The following is a 27,187-nucleotide window of genomic DNA, read 5'->3' as shown; positions in this document are numbered from 1 at the left end:
CCTGTGCATCTTCCTGGGGAGGCTGACGCTGCTGGTTCCTGGGTCACGCCGAGGAGCAAGGCTTTCGAGGATCCTTGTTTCACAAAACGCACCCAGGACCTTTGCCTCTGGCAGCCGGTGACGCCTGTGGACCTGGAAGCCAGACTTCACCAACTCGAGCGACTCTGGAGCTCCTGACGAGGGCCTACCGTTGCGTCTGAGACGCGTCAGCGGTCAGGCTCACGACGGGCCTCGTGCCCAGCGCCGGGTCGGGAGCAACCCCCCCCTCCCCCCAAACCACAGCACAGCTTTGCGGAAACCCTGACCGGATCTACGGTTAGCCGGGGTCATCGGTTCAAGTGCCCGAGGGACCCCTGCTTCCGGAGGGCAGGACAGGCAAGCTGAGCCCGCGCTGTGCCAAGGCCCCAGGCCAGGGCCGCACGGAAAACGGCACGCAACACCGACAATTCCTGACCGCACACGGCAAATGTGGGACACCAAGCCTTCTTCTCCCAGTCTCGAACCTGGTATAGTTAACCGAATCCCCCCGGTGACGCTGCCAACACCTCTGTTTTAGAGATGAGAACACGCACGAGGACGCAGGAAGTCAAGGAGCTCGCCCAAGGTCACGCGGCATTTCCCAGCGGGATCCCAGGGGCGGGTGTGCTCAGGCTCCCCCCTTTCAAGCCAGACTGTGCCCCCACAGCCCACGCCCCACCAGGGGGACTCCACGCCACCAGAACCGCAGGCCCCAACCTTCCGGAGCTGGCGCCTCAGGTGACAGACAAGGAACGCCCGCCAGGGCAGCCGGCGGCTCAGTGCTGAGAAAACCTGAAAAGGCTCGGCAGGCCGCAGACGTGGTGGCAGTTCTTCCTGGTCCATGGGGACGAGGAAGGAGGCCTGTGAGCTGGGTCCCCGAAGGCTTTTGGTTGACAAGGACGAGAGGGGACACCGCAGGGAGGGGGCCTGCATGGGCAAAGGCACGGCGACGTGAAAACGCCCCCACCGTGCTCACCAAGTGACACACGGCGCCTGGCGGCAGGGCCCGGCCGGCTTCGACACCCACGCGCAGGCAGGCGGGTGGCGCCCTGGTGGCGGTGGGGAGGGGCGGGCAGGGAAGGCCGTGTTCCGCCTGGTGCTGGAGGGCAGCGCGGTGGCCGATCGAGGGAGGCGCGGCAGTCGGTTCCCGCCGATCCTGCCTAGCGGGAAGAAGTGCCGACAATCCAGGTAGGCGCGGACGCATTCGATCCTCGGAGGATAGGTCCCCCAAAATGTGCCGGGACAGCTTCCCGAGACCCCACACCCAGCGACACCAGAGGCAGCACGGTCTCATCCACTCATTCTATGGATGTGTCACCGGGCGCCTCCGGAGAGCGAACCCAGAGAGGGGCGCTGTCCTCGTGACACCTGCCACCTCTGGGCAGCAGGGAAGGGGGTCCCGGAGGCTGAGGCTGGGGGAGAACTGCGGTCGGGGTCAGGCGCCGGGAGGCAAGACACAACAGAGGTTTCTGGTCCCAGCAGCACACCCCCCCCCGCCTCCCCGCCGACACTCGGCCCCCTACCCTCCTCATCCAGCCCGTCCGTCTGTCCCTCCTGGGAAATGCAGGTGGGGTTAGTTTGTGCGGGGCGTCTCCACACGGACAGAGGCATGTGGGGGGAGCTGGCTCGGACCAGCCCGCGATAACAGACCTCAACTTGCAGGGTTTTTGCAGACGAGCTGCTATTAGACACAGCCGTTATTAAACACTGAAATACGTGACCTTACGGTTAAAGAAATCATAATAAAAACAAAGGTAACCAGTACTCCGAGTGCCTCGCTTCCCAACCGTTCAGCTACGTATGTCTGTCATCTGTGCTCTTGAGGACATTTCTGTCAACTGCACCCACACAGCGGAAGTGGAGCGGGATACGGCGCTGTGTGTGTCCCTCCCGCTCCCACCTCCCGTGACGTCACGCTGGTAGCTGAGATCGGGGCACGGCGGGAGGGTCTTAACCACAGCCACCGGCACGTGCTGCAGATCGGGGCCTCGCCCCCCCAGAAGGCGGGTTGCTAAACACACACCAGCATCCCCTGCAGACACACGTGCCAGCAAAGCCTGAGTTTCACACACGCACCCGTGACGTCTGTTCTTGTTCTGCCTGCAGGGGAGGCTTTGGCGGCCAAAGCTCCGCTTTAAGCCGTCGGTCAGAGCCTGTCCTGCCACCGGGAATAAAATCAGCGGTCTGACACAGCAGAAGGCCTCGTGATCTAGCCCCTGCCCACCCCTACCCGCCTCACCCACTTCCCCCACGGTTGCTCCCCCTTGCCTCCCGGAAGACGCCACATTTATTCCCACCTCGGGGCCTTTGCACGCGCTGTGCCTGCTGCCCGGGAGTCTCCCTCCAACTCTGCCTGGCCGGTTCCTTCTCATCACTCAGGTCTGAGCCCAAATGACACTTCTTCAGCCAGGCCCTCGAGGTCTGCTCCCTAAAAGCTGCCCTCCCCCGCGTCACTCGCCTCCTGACTCTGGCTCACGTCTTGCGGCCTTTCCCGCCACCTCACACGATCACGCTAATTCACTGTGCCCCATCCACCTCCCACATGGGCGTGTCAGCTCTGGGGACCTGGTCTGTCTTGTTCACTGTGGAATCAGCTAGAACGGTGACCGTGTGAAGACACGACGACAAGGTCTCCAACACGGCCACCATCCACCCAGGACGCTCCTCGAGCGGTCAGGCCCACCACGGCCCCGCTGCCGTGGCCCACGCAGGCACCGACCCGCACACATGCTGCTCTTCTGGTAACTATGTTCTGGCTCTTGGCAGCCCAGCTTGAGACGCCCGGATGTGGGGTGCGTCGGTCCCCAGCCTCTCACCCCCTGGAGTCCAAATGATCCGCGCTCACATCTTCTGGACGGGCTCCTGCCCTCCGTGTCCTTCTATGCCTTTGATGTGGTCTGCCTCGGACGGGGCTGGCGGGGAGCCAGGTCTCCTCTGCCACCACATCACGGCCCGTGAGAAGGCCATACCTGTGCTCTCCCGAAATGAGCCAGCTTGCTGGCTCCCTGGGGTACGGGCTCTCCTGAGAACGGCGGCTCCTGGAATGTGTCCGGGGACTGTGGGCCCGGAGGGGCCTCCCCAGTGGCCTCCCCCATCTCGGGCAGGAATCAGGGACATCTGCTCCCCGGAGCCCTAGATCCGGACACGGTCTGGCCCCCAGCAGGGCGGAAGCATACCTCCCGCGGGCCTGGGCCGTCCAGGAAAGCCAGACAGACCCCCGGGCCGGAGGCCCATCTGGGCTCCGGGCAGCAGTCTGGCACACTCACGCTTACCCCGTGGCCCGGGAGAAACGCGGCCCAACCTGGAGGCGATGTGGCCATATCTGGCCTGCCACATGTCCCTGCCAGACCTCACTGGAGCGGGGACGGCGGTCAACGATTTCATCAGCCCAAGGTGGGGGGGGGGGGGGGAGAGGGGAGACATAACCAGGCCCTGGGAACCAGCACGGGCTGCACAGCAGCTGTCCCTCCCCATGTGGACCACACTTGGCTGGGCCTGCCCGGGAACAGCCTTCCGGGTCACACTGTCCTCCGTGAGAGCTGCCCAGGCAAAGGAGCCTCAGGAGTGTCCCAGCAACCCGAACAAGGTCACATGCTCCCGGGCAAGGAGCTGGGAGAGGAGGCTCGGGGGGAGAAAAGACAGGGGAGGAAGGTGAGCGATGGGAGACAGAGGGGTATGGGTGTGGGGGCAGAGGGGGAGGGAGACAAACACAGAGACTCACACGTAGGGAGAAGAATCAGGGAAACAGAACACAGAGGCAGAAAAGGCGGTAAGAGACGGAGATCAACCCAGAAAACACAGGAGCAGGAGAGGAGGTGGGGCCGCCAGCACATCCCCCCTCAGACGCCCCGGGGACAGGCCGGGAGGCTGGGCCTCGGCGGCCCAGGGGAGCACTCACCCTCGGGGACACGCCCCTCCGTAGCACGGGCCCCCCCATCACCTGGAGGGCCACAGGGGCCCCGGGGTCAGGGCTGCGGCAGGCCGGGCCTCACACTCCCGGCTCCCCGACGCTGGGGCCGACTACTGACCACAGCATTCCTGGACTCTGGTTCTGCAATTAGCTGGCAGCATGTGGCCCCTCCGTCCATGAATCACGAACCATAAACCACCGCACCGTCACCCGCCTTGGCCGGTGACTCAGCTCGCAGAGAGGATGCTGTTTCTTCGGCCCAGCCTACAGCCCGCCCGCCACTCACGGCGAGGTCCCAGGGGCCTGGGGCCAGCACCCGGGGGCTCGGCTCTCACCTGCCAAAGCTCAGGCGCGAGGGGACCGGTGGGGGTGGGCGCGAGGGGCCGCTGGGCCCGCCTCTCCCTCTGTCAGAATATGGAGAAGCTTCTGGAAGGTGGATGGCACCCTCTGGTAAACGCAAACGTGATCCCGATATGCTCCACGTGGCCAGCACACATCCCCTGCCTCCAGGGCCGAGCACCGGGGCCCCCGTGCGCCTCGCCTCTCTCAGGATGACGCGCCGACGGGCGACGCTTTCCATCAAGGAGTTGTACGCTCCACTTTTGTAACCATCCAAGCTTTCAAAACGCAACCATCAAAACGATGAACAAACGGCTTGGCTCAGGGTGTGTGATGAGGGTGTGACAGGGCGGGGAGTCACCTGGGTGGATGCAGTGACATCTCGCTCTACGCGCTGCGGTTACGCATTCGAGAAGGTCACGGCCGCCGTGAGATGTCGTTTGCAAATAGGAAAAGACGCAGGATTGTCCGTCGCATGGACCGGCCAGGTCCCCTTCCCCGCTCAGCTGTCCATGGCCCGGGGACCAAGACCTGGCCCTGTCAGCCCACCTCAGGACACCCGGGAAAGGCCATTTCAGCTCAACTCACCCACGGCGTCATCCCATCGCCTCTCCCCCAGCCCCTCTCCTCGTGGTCAATCTACGCTGCTGGTGAGCCCGTGCCGCGCCTCAGTTTCCCCTTCTGCCACGCTGCTCCCTCCCCACCCCCTCCGGGGGGCCCTCCCCGGTCAACGTCCCCCCCACCCAGGCTGAAGCTCCGAGTGGCCCCAGACCGGCAGCCAGCGTTGCCGGGTCCGTGGCAGAGATGCAGGCTCCCCGGCCCCGCGGAGAAGACCCTCGGCTGGACGCCAGCTCCGTCTCGGGTTCGTGACTCAGCCCGGGACCCCCGCAGGGGCCCGCCGAGGGGACAGCCTGGCACGGAGCGAACGTGACTACTGCAGTCAGTCTGGAGCGGAGGGCGGTGTCCACTGCGTTCTGGGGAGCATAACTTCCTGCCGTCAGCGCCGCGGACTCGAGCTCTCGTCCCCAGACGCCGGGATTTGCGCCGGGAACCCATTTCAGTCCCACCGACGCAGGAACAGCGAGGAGGGGGGCTCCGGCAAAGACATCAGGGGCATCCCCCCGTCTCTGGGCCCGGGCTGTGCGCCAGCCAACTCGGGAAAGGCACCGGCCACCCGGCCTGGAGAAGCACCGCCTCGCGCCCACTTCACGGCCTTTCATCGGCACCGTCCGCGAGCTGTCAAGACAGCCGTGCCCGGCGGACGCCTTCCCAACAGCTTCCTGAAAGATCCTGAAAGTCTGCTATTGCTCCGAAAGCAAAGCTTTTAGCCCTGGCATGCAGTAGGCACTCAATAGATGCCCTTGGATGAACGTAATATTGTGCATCTGACACCGGGTGGGGAGGGCCCACCACGGGGCATCTGTTGGGCTGGAAAGCTGAGAGGCCCCTCGTGGCCATCCTTAGCCACCGCGTGGCCCCCAGCCATGGGAGCCACAGATAGGCGCCACGGCCTCTGCGGTCACTGGTCACCCAGAAGAGGGAGGGGACGCGCGGGGGGCTGGGGGTGCTAAGGCGGACTGCAAGAGGGTAAGAGAGGGAGAGACAGGCCAGGGAGAAAACAGCCCTCTAGGTCTCCCAGAGACACTCGCGGTCCAGGGAGCAGAGGAGAGTCGAGAGAGACGGGAAGAGCTTCCAGGAGCAGCTGCCCCACGAGTGGACAGGGAGACCCAGGCGGGCTCGGTGTGGGGGGGGAGAGGGGCGGTCCACCTGCTGCCCGGACCCAGCACAGCCTACACGCACAGCCCCCACGGGCGATGCGGTCGGTGAGGCGCGGCTTCCACGGACCCAGCCCCACGGCCACAACGTGGCAGATGGGACCCCTCGGGCTCCCGTGGCTGACGGTGCCAGGTCTGATCTCCTCACCTGTAAACCGGGGATCATCGAGTACCCCCCCTCCCCCTGTAAGTCCCGGAGTTAAAACGCGTCCCGCCCTCCGCACAGACCCCGGCCTCTCCGTCATCAGCCCCGTGCGGTCAGCCGCGGCGCTGGCCCATCATGCCACAAGGCCGGTCGGTGCCTGCGGATTCTGACAGGGCTCCCGTGTCTCGCCAACTCCCCCGGCCTCTCCCTGACAAGGCTGAGACCACCTAAGTCTCCGTCTGAAACTGAAGGGACCCGGCAAGGTGGGGCAGGCCTGACTCGCTCCCTTCAAGAAATAAGTACACCCCCGATGGCTCGGCCCCCATCCGCCTGAGGAAGAAGCCGGGACAGGGGAGGCACGACCTCCTGGCCGCCGTGGCCCCGTCCCAGAGGCGTCTACGTTTCATCTGCTGGAAGGACCTGATGTCTGTCCTCCTGTGGCTGCCCAGGGAGACGAGGGGGGCCGTCTCCGGGGCGGACAGGAGGGTTGGGAGACAGAAGTGTGGGCAAAGGGAAGGGGCTGCAGGGTGGGACCCGTGGCCCAGGGGCGGGCTGCATGCCGCTCAGACACAAGGATGGGGCGGCAGGGGGTCATCTGGGCGCCTTCTGCTCCCCAGCCCGCGGTTGGTCACCCTGCACGATCAGCCTCCGGCAGCCCCTCTTCCCTCCCGTCCGTTCCCTTCGTCCCACCATCAGCCCACGGGAGGCCACCGCCGCCTGCACCCGTCCCACGCGGATGTGCCCTCGCCTACTCCAGGCCGGGCTGCGGGGACCCCGCCTCCCCACTGGCAGATTTATCGGCAGGATCACGGGTCTTATAAAACCGAGGAGAAACAGGGGGGCCCGGGCCCCACCAGTAACTGCATCTCAGATTAACGAGAGGGGCCGAGGGAACCGCGTCTGCCGTTTATGTCACTGTCACGGGGCAAAGAAAAGACTTACGGCCCCAAAGCCAACGCTCGGGTTTGACCCATTTATTCCATATTTATGAACAGGGCCGGTGTGCCTGGCACAGAAGTCCTTCCAGGATCGGCATATAAATAAATCTCTGTCCCCGGGAGGGGCCCGGGCCACACTGGCACCCTAGCAGCCCCAGTGACCAGAGGGAGGGGAGAGCCACCAAGACGCGTCCCATCTCCCGGGAGACAGGGGCCTCCTGTCCTGCTTCCTTCCGCCCATTTGCAAGAGGCAGAGCACAGAGGCATCCTTCCTCCATCCTGGGAGCCCCAGCCCGAGGCATCAGCTTGAGCAGAAGCCAAACCTCAGCACAGAAGTGGCGCAGACGCTACGGCTGTTCCAAGACAACACAGACAAAAAGAGGAAACAGACGTTTCTCCTCTGCTGGAAAACACTCCCGGGCTCCCCAGGGCCCCGGGCTTGCCTGGTCTGGCCTGTCCCAAGTCACACAGTCCCTTACGACGCGGCCTGACCATTCTCGAATCCAGAGGTCTGACGCTCGAGGCTGAGGGCAGATTGAGAGCAAATACGATTAAGAGGGTGCCTATCGCGATGGGCACCGAGTGACGTATGAAAGAGCTGAATCGCTGCATCGCACACCTGAAACTAACCCAACTGCACGCTATCTATTCTGGCGCTACAATTAAAAACTTAATTTCAAAAAAAGAGCAAATGTGAGTTGCCTGGCCTACACAGCGTTTTGTTGCTGTTTTCCAGTTTACTTATTTGAGAGAGAGAACACGCACAGCATGAACAGGGAAGGGGCAGGGAGGGAGGGAGGGAGGGAGGGAGGGAGAGAGAGAGAGAGAGAGAATCCCAAGCAGGCCCCTCACTGTCAGCACAGAGCCCGACCTGAGGCTCAATCCCACGAACCCTGGGATCATGACCTGAGCCGAAATCAAGAGTCAGGCGCTCAACTGACTGAGCCACCCAGGCACCCCTTGGTGTTGTTTCTCATGCACCCTGAGATTTAAAAATCAGGCAATTTCACATAAATCCCGATTTTCAGCTTATCGTCAAAAATCGGCTCTTGGCAATACAAGGCCATCTGGCCAAAGGTCAGCTGGAACGGACACGCGTGAGCTCTGTAAGTCGGCCACGGGCCTCAGCACTCCCTGTGGCCTCTTACGGACGCTGAGGTCAGGTGTGAGCCACCATTCGCCATCACGTTTATGCTCCTGTTTTCCATAGAGAAGAGAAACGTCTCTACTCACTCAGCAAACATGAGGAGATACAGGGTCCCATGGCCTTTCCCCAATCCTTCATTCACTTAAGGCCCTGGAAGGTGCCGCTGGGGCGCCTGGGTGGCCCGGTCAGTTTAGCATCCAGCTTTGGCCCAGGTCACGATCTCACGGTTCGTGAGTTCGAGCCTCGCGTCAGGCTCCAAGCTGACAGTGCGGAACCTGCTTGGGCTTCTCTCTCTCTCTCTTCCTCTGCCCCTCCCCCACTCTCTCTCAAAATAAATAAACCGTAACATAAAATAAAATAGACCCGGGAAGGTGCTAAGACACCTGTTTCAAAGACTCTGAGGGCGCGGTGCTCACTCATAGCCCTGTGCCTTTCACCTGCTGCTCTCTCTGCCCAGGACACCCTCACCTCTGTCCCTGTTCAGCCGAGGGGCCGCTCCTTACCCTCACTTTCGAGGGCCTCTGCTGTATGGCACAGGGCCAGCACGTGGCATCAGAACCACATACGTGCGCTGGTCCCTGCAAAGGCAAGGAGGTCCCGGTGCCCAGCACGAACACCACAAAGTCAAAGGCGTGGCCGCCAGGACCAGAGATGCGGGACACGGGCACCCCCAGCCCTCTAGGGCTTGTCCGGGGATACCCCCTCCCTAAATAACCCTCCCTCGGAGTCAGAACCCTCTCTCCTCTAGGGCCCCCCGCCGCGCCACCAGGAAGGGTTTCATGAGCCCACCCACGGTGCCCCCACCGAGGCAGCGGCACGAGCGAGGGCACGTGCACCCGTATCAGGTGCTCAGCAAACACCCCAAAGCAGGACTTATTTGTTTTCATCTTTTTAATGTTTGTTTATGAGAACGAGAGAGAGAGAGAGAGAGAGAGAGACGGCATGAGTGGCTGAGGGGCGGGGAGAGAGGGAGACACAGAATCCGAAGCAGGCTCCAAGCTCCGAGCCATCAGCACAGAGCCTGACGCGGGCTCGAACCCACGAACCGTGAGATCATGACCTGAGCCGAAGTTGGACACTTAACCGCCTGAGCCGCCCAGGTGCCCCGAAGCAGGACTTACTTTTAAATACAAAAACCTTAATTAATTAATTTATTTTTACATAAACCTACAGGCCTCTATTTTGCCCCAGTCTTCACCGCTGTGCCCCTCCTGCCTCAGCACATTCGTGCCCCCTGCCTGGAGTTTATGTGAGTTTGAGCCCCTCGGTCTAGAAAATTCCCAACGGCACTTCAGTTTCTCTTTGCAGTGAAACGGCTCCAGGCCAGCAAGCCTTGGTTTTCCGCATCTGTTAGACGGGCAAGCCGGCCGGGCAGCCGTGGCCACACAACACTGAAGGCAAAGCCCGTCCGCGGACCAAACGTCGCCACCCTTCAACGACCCAGCCGGTGAGAACCAAAGCTCGGGCCCGAGTGTGGCGGGGGGAGGGGGGAGGGGGCACTTAGTCTAACAACAAACTCGCTCCCCGGATCCCGTGTGGCTTGGCCAACAGGAAAGTGGGTCCGTGCCGCCGAAGCATACTTCCCAGAAGGCAAGAGAGGAGGAAAGGGACGTGGGCTGGGAACCCGTCTGGGGGACCTGACCGCAAAGTGGGGGTGTCGCAGAGGGCACCAGGCCCCCACTGCCGATGGCTGAGCGCGATGACTCGGGACCCTGTCCTGGGCGGCCCGGGGAAGGGAAGACGCCGCGTCAGGGAGCACCCGCTGGAGAGAGAGCTTCCAGACCCTCTCGTCCCAGCCCCCACTACTCCTGGCCATCACTGGTCTCCCCCAGGCGCCCCAGGCCAGAGGCCCCAGGGAGGCGACGGCTCCGCCTGCTCCCGGCTGCACCCAACGGCCACACCCCCGAAGGCCTCCGCACGCCCGTCCGGCCTGGAGCCCTCCTAGGGCAGCGCCAGCCGACCTCCTCCCGGAGCCACGTGCTCCCAGCACCTGCCCTCGACCGACTGTCAACGGCCCAGCAGTGAAACAAATCCATGCCGTCCCTCCGTTTCCCACACCATCACCTAGGAGCCCCCTTTCTTACGTGTCCTACTGACCCCCACCGTCTTTACCGTTATTTGCTGAACACGCCTTCAAACCGACTCCTCGTCTCTCTAACTCGGAGGTATTTTCCGGACCGGACCGGGCGGTACGGATCGTAGGCCTTGCGGTTTCTGTCCTGACTGCTCCCCTCTGCAGCTGCTAACAGGCGAGCTGAGCTGCCACGGTAACAGGGAAAGGGGCGGACGTGGCTGTGTGTCGATAAAACTTTACTCGCAGAGAGAGGTGGTGGGCCGGACTTAGCCCGCAAGCCATAGCTTGCCGAACCGCGCTTTAAGGTAAGTGATCCTTCGGTCTCCTCCCGAGCAGTCACGTCTGACAGACTGGCTGCCTTTTGCTTTCAGATACGCAGAACGGTAAACACAAAAGAACTGTAATCGGTTTTTAAACGTGCTGTGTGTGAACCAGCCCGAGTCACCCGGACAACCCCGTCCTTGCTCTAGGGACGTGGCCCTTTTCACCACGGGGATCACGATTCACCAAACCAGGAGTTCTAGAATTTTCCAGGCTAAGAAAGGGAAGCGGTCTTTCTCCTGGCGCTCCTCTCTGCCGCTGGGGCGGGCCGAACACCCCCAGACAGGGTCTCCCAGCCGCCCCCGAGGGGGCCCGAGCCCGCCGCGCCGATGGTCACACGCCCCCCCTGCCAACGGCCGCAGGGCACGCCGGGAACCAGCCCCCAGAGCCAACCCCTCCCGCCTCTCACCTGGCTCTTGCCGCGGCGCCGGTAGCTCCTCCTCACCAGGCTCTTGTAGTTCTCGTTCTTCTTGGTCAAGTAGTAATAGAGGACACACTCGGCCACGGTCTGTGGGACACAGAGGGAACACCGCGTACAGCGCGGGCGGTCAGAGCAGGCGGCCAGGAGCCAGAGGCCTGGGTTCAAATCCTGCCTCTTCCGCATCCGGCCGCTCACCTCACCTTCTCGGCGGCGTGAAGGGGATGCTGAGCGCGTGTCTGAGAGCGGCCGCGAGGACAGAGCCCTCAGGACGGCGCCCGGCACACGGTACACACCGCGGGCGTGTTACCCGGCCTGCCGACAGCCGCCGTCGAGGACGGGGACAACAAGGGGTCGCCTGCCTCCCCAGGCCCTCCGACTCCCAGCTGCATAAACTCAAAGTGTGCCCGGGTCGGGCCTGGGTCTCCCGTCTCTCAGCCCAGCTCCTTCTTCCCCAACCCCCGGGGCCCCGAGTGCCCTGTGCTGAGCCTCATGACCCAGCCGGACTGTAACGTCCCCACGCGACCCTTCGCCTCTTGGGACGTTTACGAGTGTCTCTGCCTTGGTCTTTTCCACACCACTCTGGGTCTGAACCCTGGTGCCACCTGCTGATTAAGCGACTGGCCCGCCCCGAACTCCACCACCTCTTGCCCAAATGGGACCCGTAAGACGACATCCTCAGAGCAAACAGAATCAGCACGGCCGTGCCTGCCACCTGTGACCACAGGCCAGCTCCAGGTGACAGCTGGCTGACGCTGGCAGCCGTGACAGACAGGACGTCAGATGTCGCCGTGGTGCTCAGAGCGGGAGCCAAGACTGGGAGCCTCTGGAGGCCGTTCCGTGAGGTGAGGGCCGCTGGGTGCCGAGGCAGGCTGGGCCTCAAGCCCCGGGGCCTCTGCCCCCTCCCAGAATACACGTGGGCAGAGGCTACTGCCCTGGTAAGCCTGGCCCCCCAACGGGGGCCCGCGCGAGCGTGGAGAAAACCACTGAATCATCAGATGCCAGTATTTGCAAGTCGGGCGACGGGGGTGCCCGACGTGCCCTTGAACGGCTCAGGGGCGCGCCTTCCGCGCCGGACGACAGGGAGCCGGCCCTAAGCAGCAGCTGCCCCCGCAGACGGGCACAGGCCGGCCGGCCCACCGAGCCCCCGGCCGGCCATCGGCCTCGCTCAGAACACGCCTCTCCCCAAAGGCACGGAGCACAGTTGGCAATCCCTGCTTCAGACCCTTCTGGAAGCTCTACTGAAGTCCCGTCCTGAGCTGCCTCTCAGCCAAAATACACCCTAAGGTCTACTCTCCAGTGTAGAGACTCTGATTCCTCAGTTCCCAAGCAATTCTGTTCAGTGACCGGCTTCTGAAACCCTCACCTCCATCCCCGAGGAGCCCTGACCTAGAGCCCCCCGGACTGTCCACACCCCCAGCACGGAGCCGTCACGAACTCAGAGGAAGGCTGTTTACAGGGCTTGCTTCCCCGCGCGCGTTTTTTAGGCACAGAGAGATTTCATCTCCCCGCGTTGCCTCGTCTGCCTCCTCCTATGGCTATCAGCTCATTAAGGGCAGACACTGGGAACAACTGTTCAACTTTAAAATAGCTGCGTGGCTCCTGCCCAGACGGCCCTCCCTCGACTGAAAACCATGAGGCCTCCAGCAGCTGGGCATGTTGTAGGGCTGGGCGTGGGCAGGTGCCCCCGCCTCTGAAGAACCTGATTCAAGGGAGTGCAGCGTAAAACCCCCCGGGGACAGCAGCCCCAGAAGGTGAGCCTTGCTGGCCGCCCTTCCCGCTCCGCCCGACGGCACAGGGTCTCATCCAGACCCCGCCCAGCTTCTCCGGGCTCTGCCCAGCCCAGCGAAGGGTGCAGAGTGGCAGCCGGGAGTGAAAAGGGGCCCTGCCTTGGGCTGGCTTTGGGGGCGAGGTCGGGTTTGAGCAGCAGCTCTACGGAATGTTCGTCCCGGCGGGATGAGGACTTACTGGCCACACGCCTGGCTGGCATCCGGGGTGTCGGAAAGCACAGAGTGGCCCTCGGAGGGCCCAACCCCCTGGAAGAACGCCACCCTCGCCTATAAAGCCGTAACTGGGGCGCCAGGCACAGCATGGCTTCCAGAACCTGTGCCCAATCCGCAGGGACGCTCGCTGCCACGTCCGAGGCGCTGGCCGGGGAGGCCGGTGTGCACAGCTCTCCCGGGTTTCTGGGCCTGGTGCTCCGCCCCCTGGGCCAGCAGGGGCGGGGCCTGCGGCTGCTTCTCAGAGGAGGGAGCAGGAGGGGTGAGGGGGGAAGGAGGGGAGGAGGGACAGACAGAGCAAGGGGCAAGCTCTGCGGGCAGGGAGGGAGGGCCCTGGGCGCCAGGGCAAGGGGCCGCCCACCGGAGCGGACCCCGGAGAGGCGCGGAGCGGGCAGGGCGGCCGGGCCGGCGTCTGGGCGTGGGGGCAGCGACTCACCTTCCTCTCCAGGAACGATGCGATCAGGCCGAAGTTCTTGGGGTGCTGCATGAACCTGCGGAAGGAGAAGGGCGGGCGTGAGGCCCGGCCGCGGGGGGCTTCCCGGCTGGGCGGGCGCCGAGCACACGGGCGCCTGCCATCTCCGCGGGCCCGGCTGGGCGGGCGACGCCCCACTCGGAGCAATTAAGCCCAGGGGGGTGTGGGAAGGGCGGGCGGGCGAGGGTGAGAGAGGGCGTTCCTTGGAGTGAGTCACTGGTTTTAGCGCCTTTGAAAATATATTTGTTTGTCCTGCTGGAGGCGGCTTCCAGGAAAAATGAGGACACTGCACGCAGCTCTTTGGTGGGGTTCCCCCCCTTGTAAAAAATGCCTTTGTTTCTACCTCCGGCCGGGTCTGGGAAGCTGGGCCTCGCCCGGCCCACGCGGGCCCTCGCAGCCAGGCCACAGGTCAGGCCGAGAACCGCCAGCCTCCCCGGGAGAGCGGGGAGCTGGGGCTCTGCGTGCCCGCGGGAGGCGGCAAGAAAGGGCTCACGCCGGAGGGGGTGCGGGGTGCTGGCACCCCACCAACGGGCTTCCCGCGAAGCCGGCAGAACTACTGGGAAAGACGCGGCAAGGCTGAAATGTCAGGGCCACGGGAGCACGCGGGCAGCGGGGGCGGAGATGTGGGTCACGGCCGCGGGGGCCCCAGGGATGCTGGGTGGGGTCCCTGGCCCCGGCCCAGCCTCGGCCTGCCGGTCCCCACGATGCGCCACTAGCCGCACGGCCTCCTCCGGGGAGAGAAGGAGCCACTGGCGAGGCGGGGGCCCCGGGTCCCACGAGGGAGCCCGGGCCAGCGCCTGGTGCTCTCCCGCCCGGCCCTCCAGACGGCTGGGCGGGAGGCCAGCGGGCCCCTCCCCTGCTCCCCAACCAGACACCGGAGAATCCGGAACGGCCTCTTCTCTCTTCCAGGAGGAAGCCAAGAGTCAGAGTGGCAGGCTTCCCCGCCTGGGATCCTGCCTCAGGCAGCTCGCAAAGCTGGAGCCGGCCTAACGCCCTTCTTTTCCAGACAGAGTCCCCTTCCCCTCCCTCTCCCTGCCCCAGTGACATTTCCTTCCCACCTAGATCCCTTCCTCGGAGTTTCTCCTAGGAGAGACGGAGTCCCAGGAGATCAGGTGTCAATCCTGGGAACCCCCTAGCTCACCTCTCCCACCGCCCTCCAACCTGCACCTGTATCCGTATCTTCCGCCAACGATCACCGAGAACTTCCTGCACACTGGGCACCTCTCGGCAGCTAAACAAGGGAGGCGCCGTTGCTACACCCGCTTTGCAGATGTGGAAACTGAGGCTCAGAGAAGCGGCGCGGCTGCTGGGGGTGACAAAGCCTGTCAGCGGTGAGGCTCTAGGCCACTGCGCGTGACTTCCGGAGGCCCGAGAGCCATCAGTCCTGCACTGACAGCCTTGACCGCGACCACTCTCCTGGAAGGACACGTGGCACCAAGCTGAGGCTCAGCAGACAGCAGCCCAGCCCGGGTGCCCCCCTCTTCTGAATTAACAATGAAATCATTAGGTGAGACGAGCAAAAGTGAACTCTCCAAGAAGAATGAAACACAGAAAACAGCCCAGAAGCACCTCTCTTTTGCTTGTCTGTTCGTGTTAAAGAAAGCGTAAATAAATAAACACATCAAACGTGGCGGGGGAATTTAAACACCTAACGCGGCGTAGGTGCTAGCATCCGTGCCCGTGGTCCGTCACTGGTTTAAAATGAGACGACAGGGTACCCGCGGGACCTGACCGTGGCACAACCACATCTGTGGTTGCGAGGACTCAGAAACGAGCCACCGAGGCACGGGGTTTTCTGCCTCTGAGCGCTCCACCCCAAACGCCCCTGGGCCCTGCTCCCCGCGGTGCTGAGGCTGTGCTAGGAACTCGGGCCCTCCTTCAACCGTCCCTCTAGTTTACGGATGTTTTAGAATTTCCATCCTCAAAAGCTAGTCCAGAAAATACAGTCTCCCGCCACGACCTTCATCAGTCGCTCCTCCCGCACCTCCCCGTTCTGGTGCGGCCACATCACCCCTGCACTGCCCACCACCCAGAATCATCCCTGCCCAGGGCCCCCCCCCCCCCAGGCACTTTGGGCCACCTGACCCCGCAAAGGGCAGAGACAGTCCCAGGCCCCGGCCGGCCCCACGGCAGGTGGCTGCAGAACGTGGTCGCATCCCCTGGCCACGAGGCCTTCTCCGGAGGCAGAATCTGTTTTCGACACCCCCTTCTGGCCAAGCGTGGAGCCCTCCGCCCGTGCCTGAGTTTCCCGCCCGCCCAGCTCACGGGGGTCTCTGCCCGGCACGTGGGTCCATGGGATACAACTTCTGAGTTTAGTTGAGGGGACGAGGATTTTATCCACCTACCAGCTCCTCACCCGTCTCCCCCAAACACTCGGGTCGTTCTGTTCTTTTCGTTGTAGAAACCCCAGGCCTCATCTCTTGGCACTCAACTCCTGCCTCTGCTCTCCAAAGCTCTCCGGCTCCCTGGCCCCCTCCCGCTCCCCAACGAGCCTCTTCACTGCAGCTGAGCCCTTGCCCTGGAGCTGGGGGAGTCTGAGTCCCTCTGTCCACCTTCCGTCCTCCACCGTTTGTGAGCTGTGTGGCCCTCCTTAAGTGTCTTACCCTCTCTGGGCCTCTGTTTCCTAACCTGTGTAATGAGGACGGCCTGATGATGCTCTTATGAGGCCTAAGAGGGACAAACACACAAAACCCCTGAAAACACATCTGCACGGTGTCTGGGAAGGAACAGGCGCTCAACGAACAGCCGCTTTCAAAATGACACCAAAGGGCCATCGGCCAGCCACACACCCCTACCCTCCGGCCCAACCTCCGAGATCCTCTGGCCTCGTCCTCCCCACCCACAGAGCCCCGTTTCACATAAGGCTGCCCTGGACACTTTGTACCGGGCTGAACAGCGTCCCCCGAACTTCACGTCCACCCAGACCCTCCCAATGTGACCGGATTTGGAAAGGAGTTCTCTAAGGAAGCAACCAGTTCAGACGGGTCACACGGGAGCAGGGTGGGCCCTGTATCCGACACGGCTGGGGTCTTTACAGAAGAGGCAGACACGGACAGACACACGGGAAAGACCACGTGAAGACAGAGGCAGAGAGGGAGTGATGTGCGCACAAGCCACGGGAGGAGGAAGGTGGCCGGGAGCCCCCGAGGCCAGGGGAGGGGCAGGGGGCCCCCTCCCTCAGAGCCTCCGGGAGGAGCCAACCCTGATCAAGGACGCCTTGATCCTGGGCCTGTGGCCTCCGGCGCTGGAGTGGGGACAAACTTCCTGTTGCCGCCAGCTACCCAGGCCGTGGCCCGTGGTCCCTTGTCACGGCGGCCCCAGGGAGCTCATCCGCGCCTCACCGGGTAGCGCTTCCCGGGACGGGAGAGGGAGGAGGGGTCCGCGGAGGCCCACAGCCAGCCAGGGGCCACTCACTTCTCCCGGAAGGTCTCCTTCTCCTGCTCGCTCCACATGTTCATGACCTGGCGGTCCTTGTACACCTTCATGGGGTCGTCCATGAGCCCGTTCATGTTGATGAACTTGATGCGCTGCTGGTCCGCGTCGTAGAGCATCGGCGGGATCACGGCCAGCTGGCGCATCTGCTTCTCCAGGTTCTGGAGGGAGGACAGGGCAGGGGGGCCCGGCTCAGAGGGCTCCAGGGAGCGGGCCCGGGGACAGGGTGGGGGAGGGGCGGGTGGGGGAGGGGGGCCCAGGTGAAGGTGCCAGCGTCCCCGGCAAGAGCGGGGGGGAAGGCGGAGCCAGAGACAGAGGGAAGGATGAGTTAAAAATAATAACAGGCCATGCCGGCGGAGGGAGAATTTAAAGGCAGCCCCGGACAGGTTTATGGTGGACGGGGCTGTAAATTAAATGTGGAGCACAGCAGCCGCCTTATCTGCAGCGAGAGGGGGGCAATGAATCTCCTCTTTGGAAATGCAACTGCCGTAAAACACGACAGGAAAGATGTTCAGCCAGCTGGGCCAAACCAGCTCAGGAGACGGGCCTGGCCATCCAGGCTCCGAGGGCACACGGGACAGGGAGAGGGGCCGGGGGGGGGGGGGGGGGGGGGGCACGGACCCACCCCCTGCCCGCCACCCTCCCCAGCCCTGGCATCGGCTTGGGATCCAGCCCGCCAGCCCCGTGCGGACAGGAGTCGGGCGGGCTCCCTCATGATGCATCGGGAAGGCCGTGAAGAGGCTCCGAGCCACCACTCAGCTGGGCTCATTTCCCCAAATCTCTGCAGCCAGCCCATTACTGGCGATTGATTACCCATCTGAGGAGGCAGGCGAGGGCCCAGCACGGCCAAGGTCAGCGAGTTCAAAGGATCCGCTGCCCGGCATCCCACAGCCAACCTCTCCTTCAACATCTGGAATCCCAGCAGGGGCACACAGCCCTGCGCCCGGCCCAGGAGGACAGCCCCCCCCCCCCCCCCGGAGGCCTGAGGCTGCCAGCACTTGGCACAGCCCTCCAGAACTACCATCTCGCCCGTCGTCCTCCCAGAGGGGCACTGATGGCAGACCACGGCATGGTCACTGCACGCTGTGACTGTGGAAAGCTTCCCGAAGGATAGGGCGTCTCTCCTCCCACCCGGCCCCCTCCTTCCCGCCCTCCCAGGGAGTCTCTGCCCTGAATTCCCCCTCTGACCACCCACCCCAAAGGCCACCCCCTCAACAGCCTCAGGAGGCCGGGGGCCAGGACCTGGGGAAGCAGGCCTCTGGGCTGGGGGCTGGGGACAGGAACACTGCATCAAACTGCGATGCCCCTCGCCCTTGGCCTTCAGGCAGGAAACACTGGGGAGAGGGCCCCCCGCCCTCCTCTTGCTTCCGGGGCAAAGTGAACCCAGGTCCGCACCCCTGCGGGATGTGCACGTGGCCACAGATAGCATCCGTGGGACAAGAGCCACAGCAAACCCGCAGGCGTGACTGTGGACAAAGGCTCTCCGAGTTCTGCTTTCTGAGGACCGAATGGCGTCCGAAATAGGGACGTACCAAGTGAAGGTACTTTTGTCATTTTTTCTTTAAGTTTTATTTATTCACTTAGAGACACAAAGAAAGAGCAGGGGCAGGGGAGAGGCAGAGAGAGGGGGAGGGCAGCGCGGAGCCCGACGCAGGAGCTCAAACTCTCAAACCATGAGACCACGACCCGAGCCGAAGTTGGACGCTCCACCGAATGAGCCGCTCCGGAGCCCCGCCCCCGCCCACCACGTGAAGTTTTAAAAGGAAGGTCTCTCTTCGTGGCCAGACAGTCTGAATTACCCGCATCAGAATCATGTGGGTAACTTGGTAAAAGCTCAGAGTCCTAGGCTCCACCCCAGATCAGCTAAATCAGAGCCTCCAGGGGTAGGGCCTAGAAATCTCCAGTTTATACGGGGCGCCTGTCCCCCCAGGACTCCTAACTCTATGGCACAGGAGAATCGGCAGCCAGGGCAGAGCTGCCCAGAAGCCACCTGCCCCGTCCAGCGTGGGAGCTGGACCAGCCCCGAACGTGTGGCGCATGTGACCAAGGAACCGAACGTTCAGCTCTGTTTCCTTTTAGTTAACTTCGATGTAAACAGCCACGTGCCGCTGGTGGCTGCCACAATGAACCACAGCCACGCTACTGGATCCAAGTCCCCCAGGGAAGAGGAACGCACTTCCCTCCCTCCACGACACGCCCTCGTGTCCACCGTGTTGTCGGGAACAAGCAGGGTGGGGGCCTGGCACGTTACAAGCTTGGCCCCCAAGACCCGGAAGGGACCAGGTGGCTACCAACAACACTTCCCCAGGGCAAATGCCTCGTCTCCCTGCTTCCTGACCATCTCTGGGCCCCCAGACCACGGCCGGGGTCACTCAGGCTGAGTTCGGGTTGTCCAGCCCCCCCTTCCCCCCAGGGGATAAGGAGAGCACGCTCACGCTGGCAGGGCTGGGGTCCGGCCTAGTGGACGGTCAGCGTGCTGGGAACTGTCCACCCGCCCCCAGCCTGGGCACTGAGAGGCTGGCCTGGAAACCACAGTTTTCAGGTACCCCTGCCTCTGGCTTCCGGTTGGGCTCAGTCAGTGGGAGGCACCGGGAGGCGCGAGAGGCAGGGGTACTCGTCCCCCAGCCCCCCTCTGCTGTGGCCCTCCTGGCCACGTCCTGCCGGATGGCCACAGCCCAGCGACACGCCTTTCTCTGCTCGACCTTCAGGCGGGAGGCAGGCGATGGACGGCCACTCCCGCCGGGCCTCAATGCCCTGCACCGGTTCTGCCCACGCTTCAGGGACAAGCCCCTCGATTTCAGCCACTGGGTGAGCTCTGCCTCCCGCCAGGATGCTCCCACGCGTGGGGAGCAGGGGAGTGAAGCTGAGGCCAGGGGCACGGCCACACTCTTACCTCCTGCTCGGAGAGGCCATCGATGATCTCGGACACCTCGTGCTCGCTGCGGGCGGCCGACATGGAAAGCCCGCTGCCCCGCTGGCCCACCCTGCTGGAGACCAAAGGGACACCCTCAGGACCAGGCCGGCGGCAGCGGGGGCCCGGCTGGCACCACGGCGCGGACCGAGCCCACAACTTCCCCAGACGCAGGGCAGAGTGTAGGCGGCAGGGAGGGAGGCGGAAAGGGGCCAGGCCTCCCATGCCCACAGGGACCGCCCCAGGCTGGGGGCGTCCAGCAGCCCCAGCCCTGACCCAGGAATACCCGAGGCGCTCAGTCCCGCCCTCTCCTCAGATGCCCCCGAAGCCCAGCCCACAGACCCATGTGTGTGGACCTTTGCCTCAGTTCCCTCCCTTGTCACACCCGGCTCTCAGGCCTGGGGGGAGGCACCGGTGAGACGTGGACGCGAGCGTCCAGGAGGCCCGGAAGGGGCACTGTCACTGCCCGCTGCCCGTCACCTCTCTGCGTAACAGCAAAGCACAGCCACACGCCCCCAGGCAACCGACTGTGCGCCGGGCCCTCCCTGACACGCAGCCCTCCCGACCACCAGGGGAGACCGGCAAGCACCCTGATCTGGCCGCAAAGCCAGGCGGGCGGTCCCCTGGCCTTCGATCCACACCCAGCATCTCAGGCTCTGCTGCCCTCAGGGGCCACGCGGCCCACGTGAAGGAACACAGCTGGGTGGCACCAGCCCGTGGCACGCGGGAAGGACAGCTTGCTCCGCCAAAACGTGTCTCAGTTTCTAATCGGCACTAAGGCCAAGCAGGCTCCGAGCGACGCGTCCAGGGGCCCGATACGGCCCCTGCATCGCCGGTTTGAGCCCTTGCTGCGTTCGATGTTTCACACCAGCCCAGGCTCTCCCTGACCCAGGCCCCTGAGGTATCTTGAAGGAACAGAGGCGGTGGGTGGGGTGGGGGGAGGAGGGTCGGGCTCCGGCCCCCCTCACCTCTGCACGGAGGCGGTGGGCGGGGGTGGGGGGAGGAGGGTCGGGCTCCGGCCCCCCTCACCTCTGCACGGAGGCGGTGGGCGGTGGGCGGGGTGGGGGGGGAGGGTCGGGCTCCGGCCCCCCTCACCTCCGCACGGAGGCGGTGGGCGGTGGGCGGGGTGGGGGGGGGAGGGTCGGGCTCCGGCCCCCCTCACCTCTGCACGGAGGCGGTGGGCGGTGGGCGGGGTGGGGGGGGGAGGGTCGGGCTCCGGCCCCGGCTCACCTCTGCATGCGCTCCTGCAGCTCGCGCTGCTTGCGGATCTCGGGGAACTGCTTCTCGTAGTACTCGCGCACCTTGCTCTCCTTGGCCCGCCGCCGGGGGTTGCTCTCGATGCGCTCCACCTTCTTCTCCCAGGCCTCCATGAGCTGGTCATAGCGCTGGCAGAACTTCTGCTCCTGGGGGAGCACGGCGCGGGAGCACCGCTTAGCGGCCGGTCCTCCCCTAGGCGCCAGGCCCCGGCTCCCGGCTCCGTGCTCCCCGCCGGCGCTGCACGCGGGCACGCACGCTCACGCGGGCACACGGAGAGACGGGCTGAGATCCAGACACACACAGTCACGCGCAGGAGCACGCACGGCAGGAGCACGCGAAGACCCGGGCAGACCCGGGCCCCAAGAAAACGCACAGGCTTCCCTGAGCGCCTGGCTGCCTCTTTCCCTGGGGGATGGATGGGCCACCGGCCTGGCCTCCTCCTAGAAATGCCTCGTCCGATGCAAAAGCCACCAGCTACACGCGGCTAACTTCAAATCACATTACGTAGCACTTAAAATTCCGACCCCGGTTCCCCAGACACGTTCGTCATGTGGCAAAGGGCTACAGCACACGCAGGGACCACTCCCACCACGGAAGGAAGTTACGTGGGACCGTGAGGCTCTGGGGGTGTCTGTCAGGCTTGGGGCGGCCCCTAGAAAGCATCCCCTTTGTGGCAAGTTCCCCATTCCCTGGCCTCAAGCTCAGCCGTGGTCCCGGGTCCAGGGAGTCATCATGAAAGTCCCGAGCAGCATCCACGGAGGGGCCTCCGCCGTCTCTCCTAGACAAGGAAGTCCCTCTCTGCGTCTACCCACAGTGCCGCTCGCCGCGTGTCCTCAGAGAAAAGACCCCCGCCCAGGCAGGAGCATAGCTGCCCGGCTTCCACATCTCCAAGGTGACCTGGGTCTCGAGCAGGGGGGCAGCGATAAGCTGCCCGTAAGACCCCAACCTCCCGGTCTCTAACAGCTGTGCGGGACAGATGGCACCGTCCAGGAGTCTCGCCTGAACGCCCTCTCGATGCCTCCCTCGTCCTCGTGACCGGACACCTCGCCCCACCCCGTATTCCAGCCCGGCTCAGGCAACCCGCGACCTTGGTCTTTGGCAGACCCGGCAGCACGGGAGCCCCTGGGCGGTGGTCAGGCCGATTCGAGGGGGGAGAGCCTGCCCCCCCCCCCCGGGGCCCCACGACCCCGCTGGAGAGGAGGACGCGGTTCTGGCGACAGACGACGGCCACGCCGCTTGGGGGCGCTGTGGTGCAGACAGCCCCGCGGGGCATGGAGAGGCCCCCGCGGGGCACGGAGAGCCACGCCTCCTGCCGGAGAGCCTGTCCTCAGTCTGACGGAGCGGGGAGGAGGCGCAGCGGAGACCCAACCAGCAGAGGAAGACCACGCAGTTACCGGGAAAGACGGGCAGGGTCTGGGCCCGCTCACGGGGCGCCTCGGGACCGTGCCCCGTGTGGGAGACGGCAGCACCCCGGACCCCGGGGACGCGACCGCTGCGTGGGGCCCCCGTGGGGTGGACCCGCCGCCCAGAGCAGGAACAAACTCGCCCCACGCTCGGGCTCAGGCTCACGGCGGAGAGGCCGGGGCAGAGCCGGGCACAAGTCTCCGCGGAGGCCCGGGAGCAGGGCCGCCTGGGATCCCGGCAGGAGCAGCGGACGGTTACCCTGATGACGCCCGACGCCCCCGCCTTCCTCTTGCCGTGGGTGCGCTGGGTGTCGTGCCCAAGAACCCGCTGGCAAACCCGAGGTCACCGAGAGTCCCCGCCGTGTTTTTCCGGAGAAATCTTACAGTTTTGGCTCTTGCACCGGGGGCCTTCAACGGACTGCGAATTAGCCTTTTTCCGTCGGGGCTGGGAGTGGGGTCCAGCCCCACCGTGTGTGAAGAGCCCACCCCCTCCCGCTGACTGCATCTGGCCTCCCGTCAAAAACCACCTGCCCACGGCGTGAGGCCTTCTTCCCTCCTGCTCCACTGCTCTCCGGGTCTGTCCTTGGGCCACGACCACACTGCTCTGATTGCTGTAACTTTGTGATGCGTTTTGAAACCCGAGGTGACTCCCGCGGTTGTTCCCGGCCGCGCATTTTCAGGATCGTTTGGGCTCTTCAAGGCCCCGGCGGTCCCACGCGGGTCTCGTTCTGAGCGCCCACCGCCCGCCGTGCGCCACCCTGATGAGCACGCCGCGCGAAGCCTGTCGCTCAAGGGCCCGAGGAGGTGGGTGTTAATATCTTCACGAACGGAGGAGTAAACTGAGGCCAGGAGTGGGAGTGCTTCGCCCCAGATGATCAGCGGGGCCAAGTTTGAGACCCTCCTGCCCTGCCAGGTGGGGCTTGATGAGAAATGGAGTTCCCTGCCAACCGGGGAACCCAGGCTTCGGCCATGGGACAGGGAAAGGAGGGTGCCGTCGGAGAAGGGCAGCCGGAGCCCGCTGCCCAGGGCAGCCGTGTCCCTCCGACCTCAGGGAGGGCACATCCTCGCACAGGGACCCCGCGGGGCTCAGCGGGACAGGTCGCAGAACCTGTAGAATGCTCTCCACACTGGCTGTGCTGAGCGCCGGGGCTCCCGCCCTCCCCGCCTCGTGTTGGTGAGGGTCGAGGGTGACGACAGACAGCTGTCCCCCCACCCGACCCCGTCCCGCTCAGCCTCGGGCCGCGTAAGCAAGTCACGGATGTGGGGCGGCTCCAGGAAAAGCCCAGACTCAGAAAACGGGGAAGTCAGAGGTGCAGGGACGTGGGAGAGGTGAGCAAACCTTCAGCCACGTAAACGACAAGGAGAGTGGGGACAAGTCGGGGGAAAGCGGAAAGGCAGACTGTGCGGAAAACAGGCCGGTGCCCTCTGTTGGTGGCTGAATGGTGACCCTGAGAATCTACGCGTAACTTGACCTTATTAAAAAAGGAACCTGAGACGAGGTCATCCCAGGTTAGGGAGCGCTCTAAATCGCATGATCGGGTGTCCATGTGAGGGAAGGAAAGGAGACATGACCCTGTCAGAGGGGAAACAGAGGCAGAGACCACAGGGACCTGGGCCCCGAGGCTGCGAGAGGCAGCTGGGATCCACCCTAGAGCCCCCGGCCGGAACACGGTTCTGCCCACACCGTGACTTCGGACTCCTGGCCTCCGGAGCTGGGGGAGCACGCGGTTCCGTTGTCTTCGGCTGCCTATCTGTGGGAGTCTGTTACAGCACCCTGAGGACACAGGGGTCCTTCCACGCTGGGCCCGCCTCCTGCCTGACCCATCCCGCACGGCCACCACACTGTCACACGCGCCCCCTTTGCCAGGAGCCACAAGCACGCACCTCAGTCCTCCCTGCACCCCACCCCATTTCACAGAGCAGGAGGGGCAAGGCTCAGGGCGAGACCGCGCTCCCAGATACACGGCAGGCCCCGGTGGATGGGCTCGAACTCGGGGCCCTGTGCTGACAGCACAGCCTCACCGCCACCCCACCCACCGGTCGGGCCTCCCAGGGGGCCACACTCAGCTTCCCAGGGAAGGGCAGCGTGGGCAGCTGACTCGTGGTCCTTGGAACCTCTAAGGGGTGGGGGCTCCGTGATCTGAGGGGGGCCGGCTCACGGTGGGGGCGGGGCGTGCAGGTCAGAGGTCCGGTGGAGCCATCTGGACCAAACCCCTCCGCATCCCTGCTGAAAACAATGCATCAGGGGCTCTGGGCTCCTTACAGAAGAACAGGAACGGGGGCGGGGGGGGGGGGGGGGGGGAGGGGCAGGGGGCGCCCGGGCGACTCAGTCAGTTAAGTGTCCAACTCTTGATATCAGCTCAGGTCATGATCTCAGGGTTCGTGGGATCAAGCCCTGCGTCAGGCTCCTCTCTTGATAACATGGAGCCTGCCTGGAATTCTCTCCCCCACCTCTCTGCCCGTCCCCCCCCATTCTTGCTCTCAGAGTAAGTAAATAAATGTTACCCAAAAAAGAACAGGCTCATTCCAAACGCCCTCCCATTGAACACAGGGGCCTCTGGACATGGGCTCAGCCCGGCCTCAGAGCCACCCGAGTTTCTTACCAGTCTCCGGCTGCTCTATTTTTAAATAAGCACTCTCCCCACCCCACCCTCGAGGGGCCCCCAAGGGACCACAGCAAAAACTCTTCACCCCGTCCAAAACGAACCCCATCCCCAGACAGGGCGACTGGGGCTCTAAGTGTGGCCACGGCTGGAAGATCACAGGGAACCCTGTCCGTTCTTGGGGGTGGTGACGACAGAACTTCCTGTCCTTCAGGAGACAGATGTGGAGCTGCCCGGGAGAGGGGTCCGGGTGTCGGCACCTGCTTCCCACCCGTTCAACACAACTACGGTCAAGGTTCACGCTCATGCGAACACGCACGCAGCAAAGGAACTGTGATCGACTCTACGTGGTGTTCGTTTTATTTGTCAGATCTCCTATTCGAAAATTCTCAAAATAAAGACTTCATGTTGTTCACTGTGTACTTAGAAGAGTAAATTAAGGGTCCCATCGGGTTTAGAATAAAATCTGAATGTTCCATCCTGGTCGAAGGTGAGTGTTTCTAGGTGATCTGGCTCCCACAGATGTCCCATTTACATCAACCGCAGCGCCCAACTCACGAACTGCACTCCAGACTTACCCACTACATGCTGTCCCAGCCTACCCAAGCTGGTTCTGACCTCAGGGCCTTTGCACTTGCTGTGCCCTCTGCCTGACACTCCAGATTTCCACACAGCTGGTCCTTCCTAGTCATTCCCATTCAGTACTGAGGTCACCACCCAGGACATGCAGGCTATCCCCAACCCACCCCGTCCTTCCACGTGGCCCTTCGCTCTCCGTCTCCTCTGCCTACCCCTGTGCCGGGCTCTCAGCAGGTCCTCGCTGCACATTTAACTCAATGGATAAGATGGGACACCCGTTTTCAAGAATCCCACCCACCCCCCGTCTGGTCACCATCCAGATGATCTGGGGATCTGAGGAACATGAGAAAGGAGAGGCTGGGAAGTCTCACCCCATGGGCCCCTGGGGTCCAGAACGCAACCTGCCAGCTTCCCAGCCACCCAGCACCTGGGCCAGAAGGGTCTCCTCTCTTTGGGGACCTAACTGAGGTCTGGGGCCAGCACAGGGTGGGTTCAGAAACTGGTTCAGAGGGACCATGCCATCAAGTGGTCCAATCAGAGCCTTGGTGAGATGGTCTGAAACAGGACAGCTCTCTCTCTGGGCTTAGAAGACTCAGATCTGCTGTAGGCATTCAGGTCCCACAAAGAAACCCGTCTGTCGATGTACTAACATACAGAGTTGGGGGGAAAAACCACATAGAAGTGAAGGTGAAACTTGATCGACCCACTCCTGAACTCCACCCAAGGCCTTTCTCAGCTACAAATTTCTGTGCCGTTTAAGCCTATGTGAGCCAGCTCTTCCCACACGGCGGAGTGACTCCCCCTCCGTCACTGCCCTCCCCGCCCCCGCCGTGCATCAGTGATGTAAACAAGCACCCGAACCACAACAGCACGTGTCCTCACACACGCTCTCCCTGCCTTGGGCCTGCTTCCCAGAGGAGACGCCAGAGCGCGACGTGATGCAGGGGTGGCGCCCCCGTCTGCTCTGATGCAGCCGCTACCCGCCAGTACACAGCCCACCCCATCATCCCCTCCCCCCCCCTGCCTTCCAACAAGCCTCTCTCTTCCTGCCTGGAAAGGAGGGTCCTCTGACAAGGAACCGCTCTTCCGGGCCAACATGCTGCCTTCTCCCCTTCCAGGCTGGAAAAGGAGCAGCAGAATTCCCGGCCCCAGGCCTCCTTGGGCAGCTGAGCCCCGGGGCCCCAGCGTCACCAAAGCAGCTGCTCCCCTTTCCCGTGTCGCCGCTGTCCCTGGCCTCTGTCCACGGCCCGGACACGCAGCGATGAGACAGCTGCAGACCAGGAGGTCCCGGTGGGCATGGCCTGAAGTGGCCCAGACTCTCCAGGAAGCCTGGCCCAGGGGAGCGACCGGGGAGATTCCAGGGATGGCTTACCCATTGTTTCCGAGCGTGGTTCCTCCTCTTGAAGTACAAGATTAACTTTTTCCGCATCGCCTGGTTTCTAGGC

At 63.7% G+C, this 27,187-nt stretch overlaps 1 protein-coding gene across 25 annotated transcripts in view; it reads right to left on the bottom strand.

The window, feature by feature from the left end:
* Positions 1 to 27,187, bottom strand: part of NCOR2 (nuclear receptor corepressor 2) — a 217,027-nt gene that overhangs the window by 72,965 nt on the left and 116,875 nt on the right. For 22 of the 25 annotated variants that reach the window (XM_047827206.1, XM_047827205.1, XM_047827207.1 and 19 more), the window contains 6 exons: positions 27,115 to 27,181; positions 21,131 to 21,303; positions 19,883 to 19,976; positions 16,972 to 17,150; positions 13,522 to 13,576; positions 11,077 to 11,175 (listed from right to left, as the gene is read on the bottom strand). In XM_047827206.1, coding sequence (XP_047683162.1) covers positions 11,077 to 11,175; positions 13,522 to 13,576; positions 16,972 to 17,150; positions 19,883 to 19,976; positions 21,131 to 21,303; positions 27,115 to 27,181 — 667 coding nt within the window. The remainder of the gene's footprint in view (positions 1 to 11,076; positions 11,176 to 13,521; positions 13,577 to 16,971; positions 17,151 to 19,882; positions 19,977 to 21,130; positions 21,304 to 27,114; positions 27,182 to 27,187) is intronic. The other 3 variants (XM_047827208.1, XM_047827227.1, XM_047827228.1) reach the window with 1 other exon arrangement.

Source organism: Prionailurus viverrinus, chromosome D3 (assembly GCF_022837055.1).
Source record: "Prionailurus viverrinus isolate Anna chromosome D3, UM_Priviv_1.0, whole genome shotgun sequence".
Taxonomy (NCBI): Eukaryota; Metazoa; Chordata; class Mammalia; order Carnivora; family Felidae; genus Prionailurus; species Prionailurus viverrinus.
This window is presented reverse-complemented; position numbering and strand designations above follow the sequence as displayed.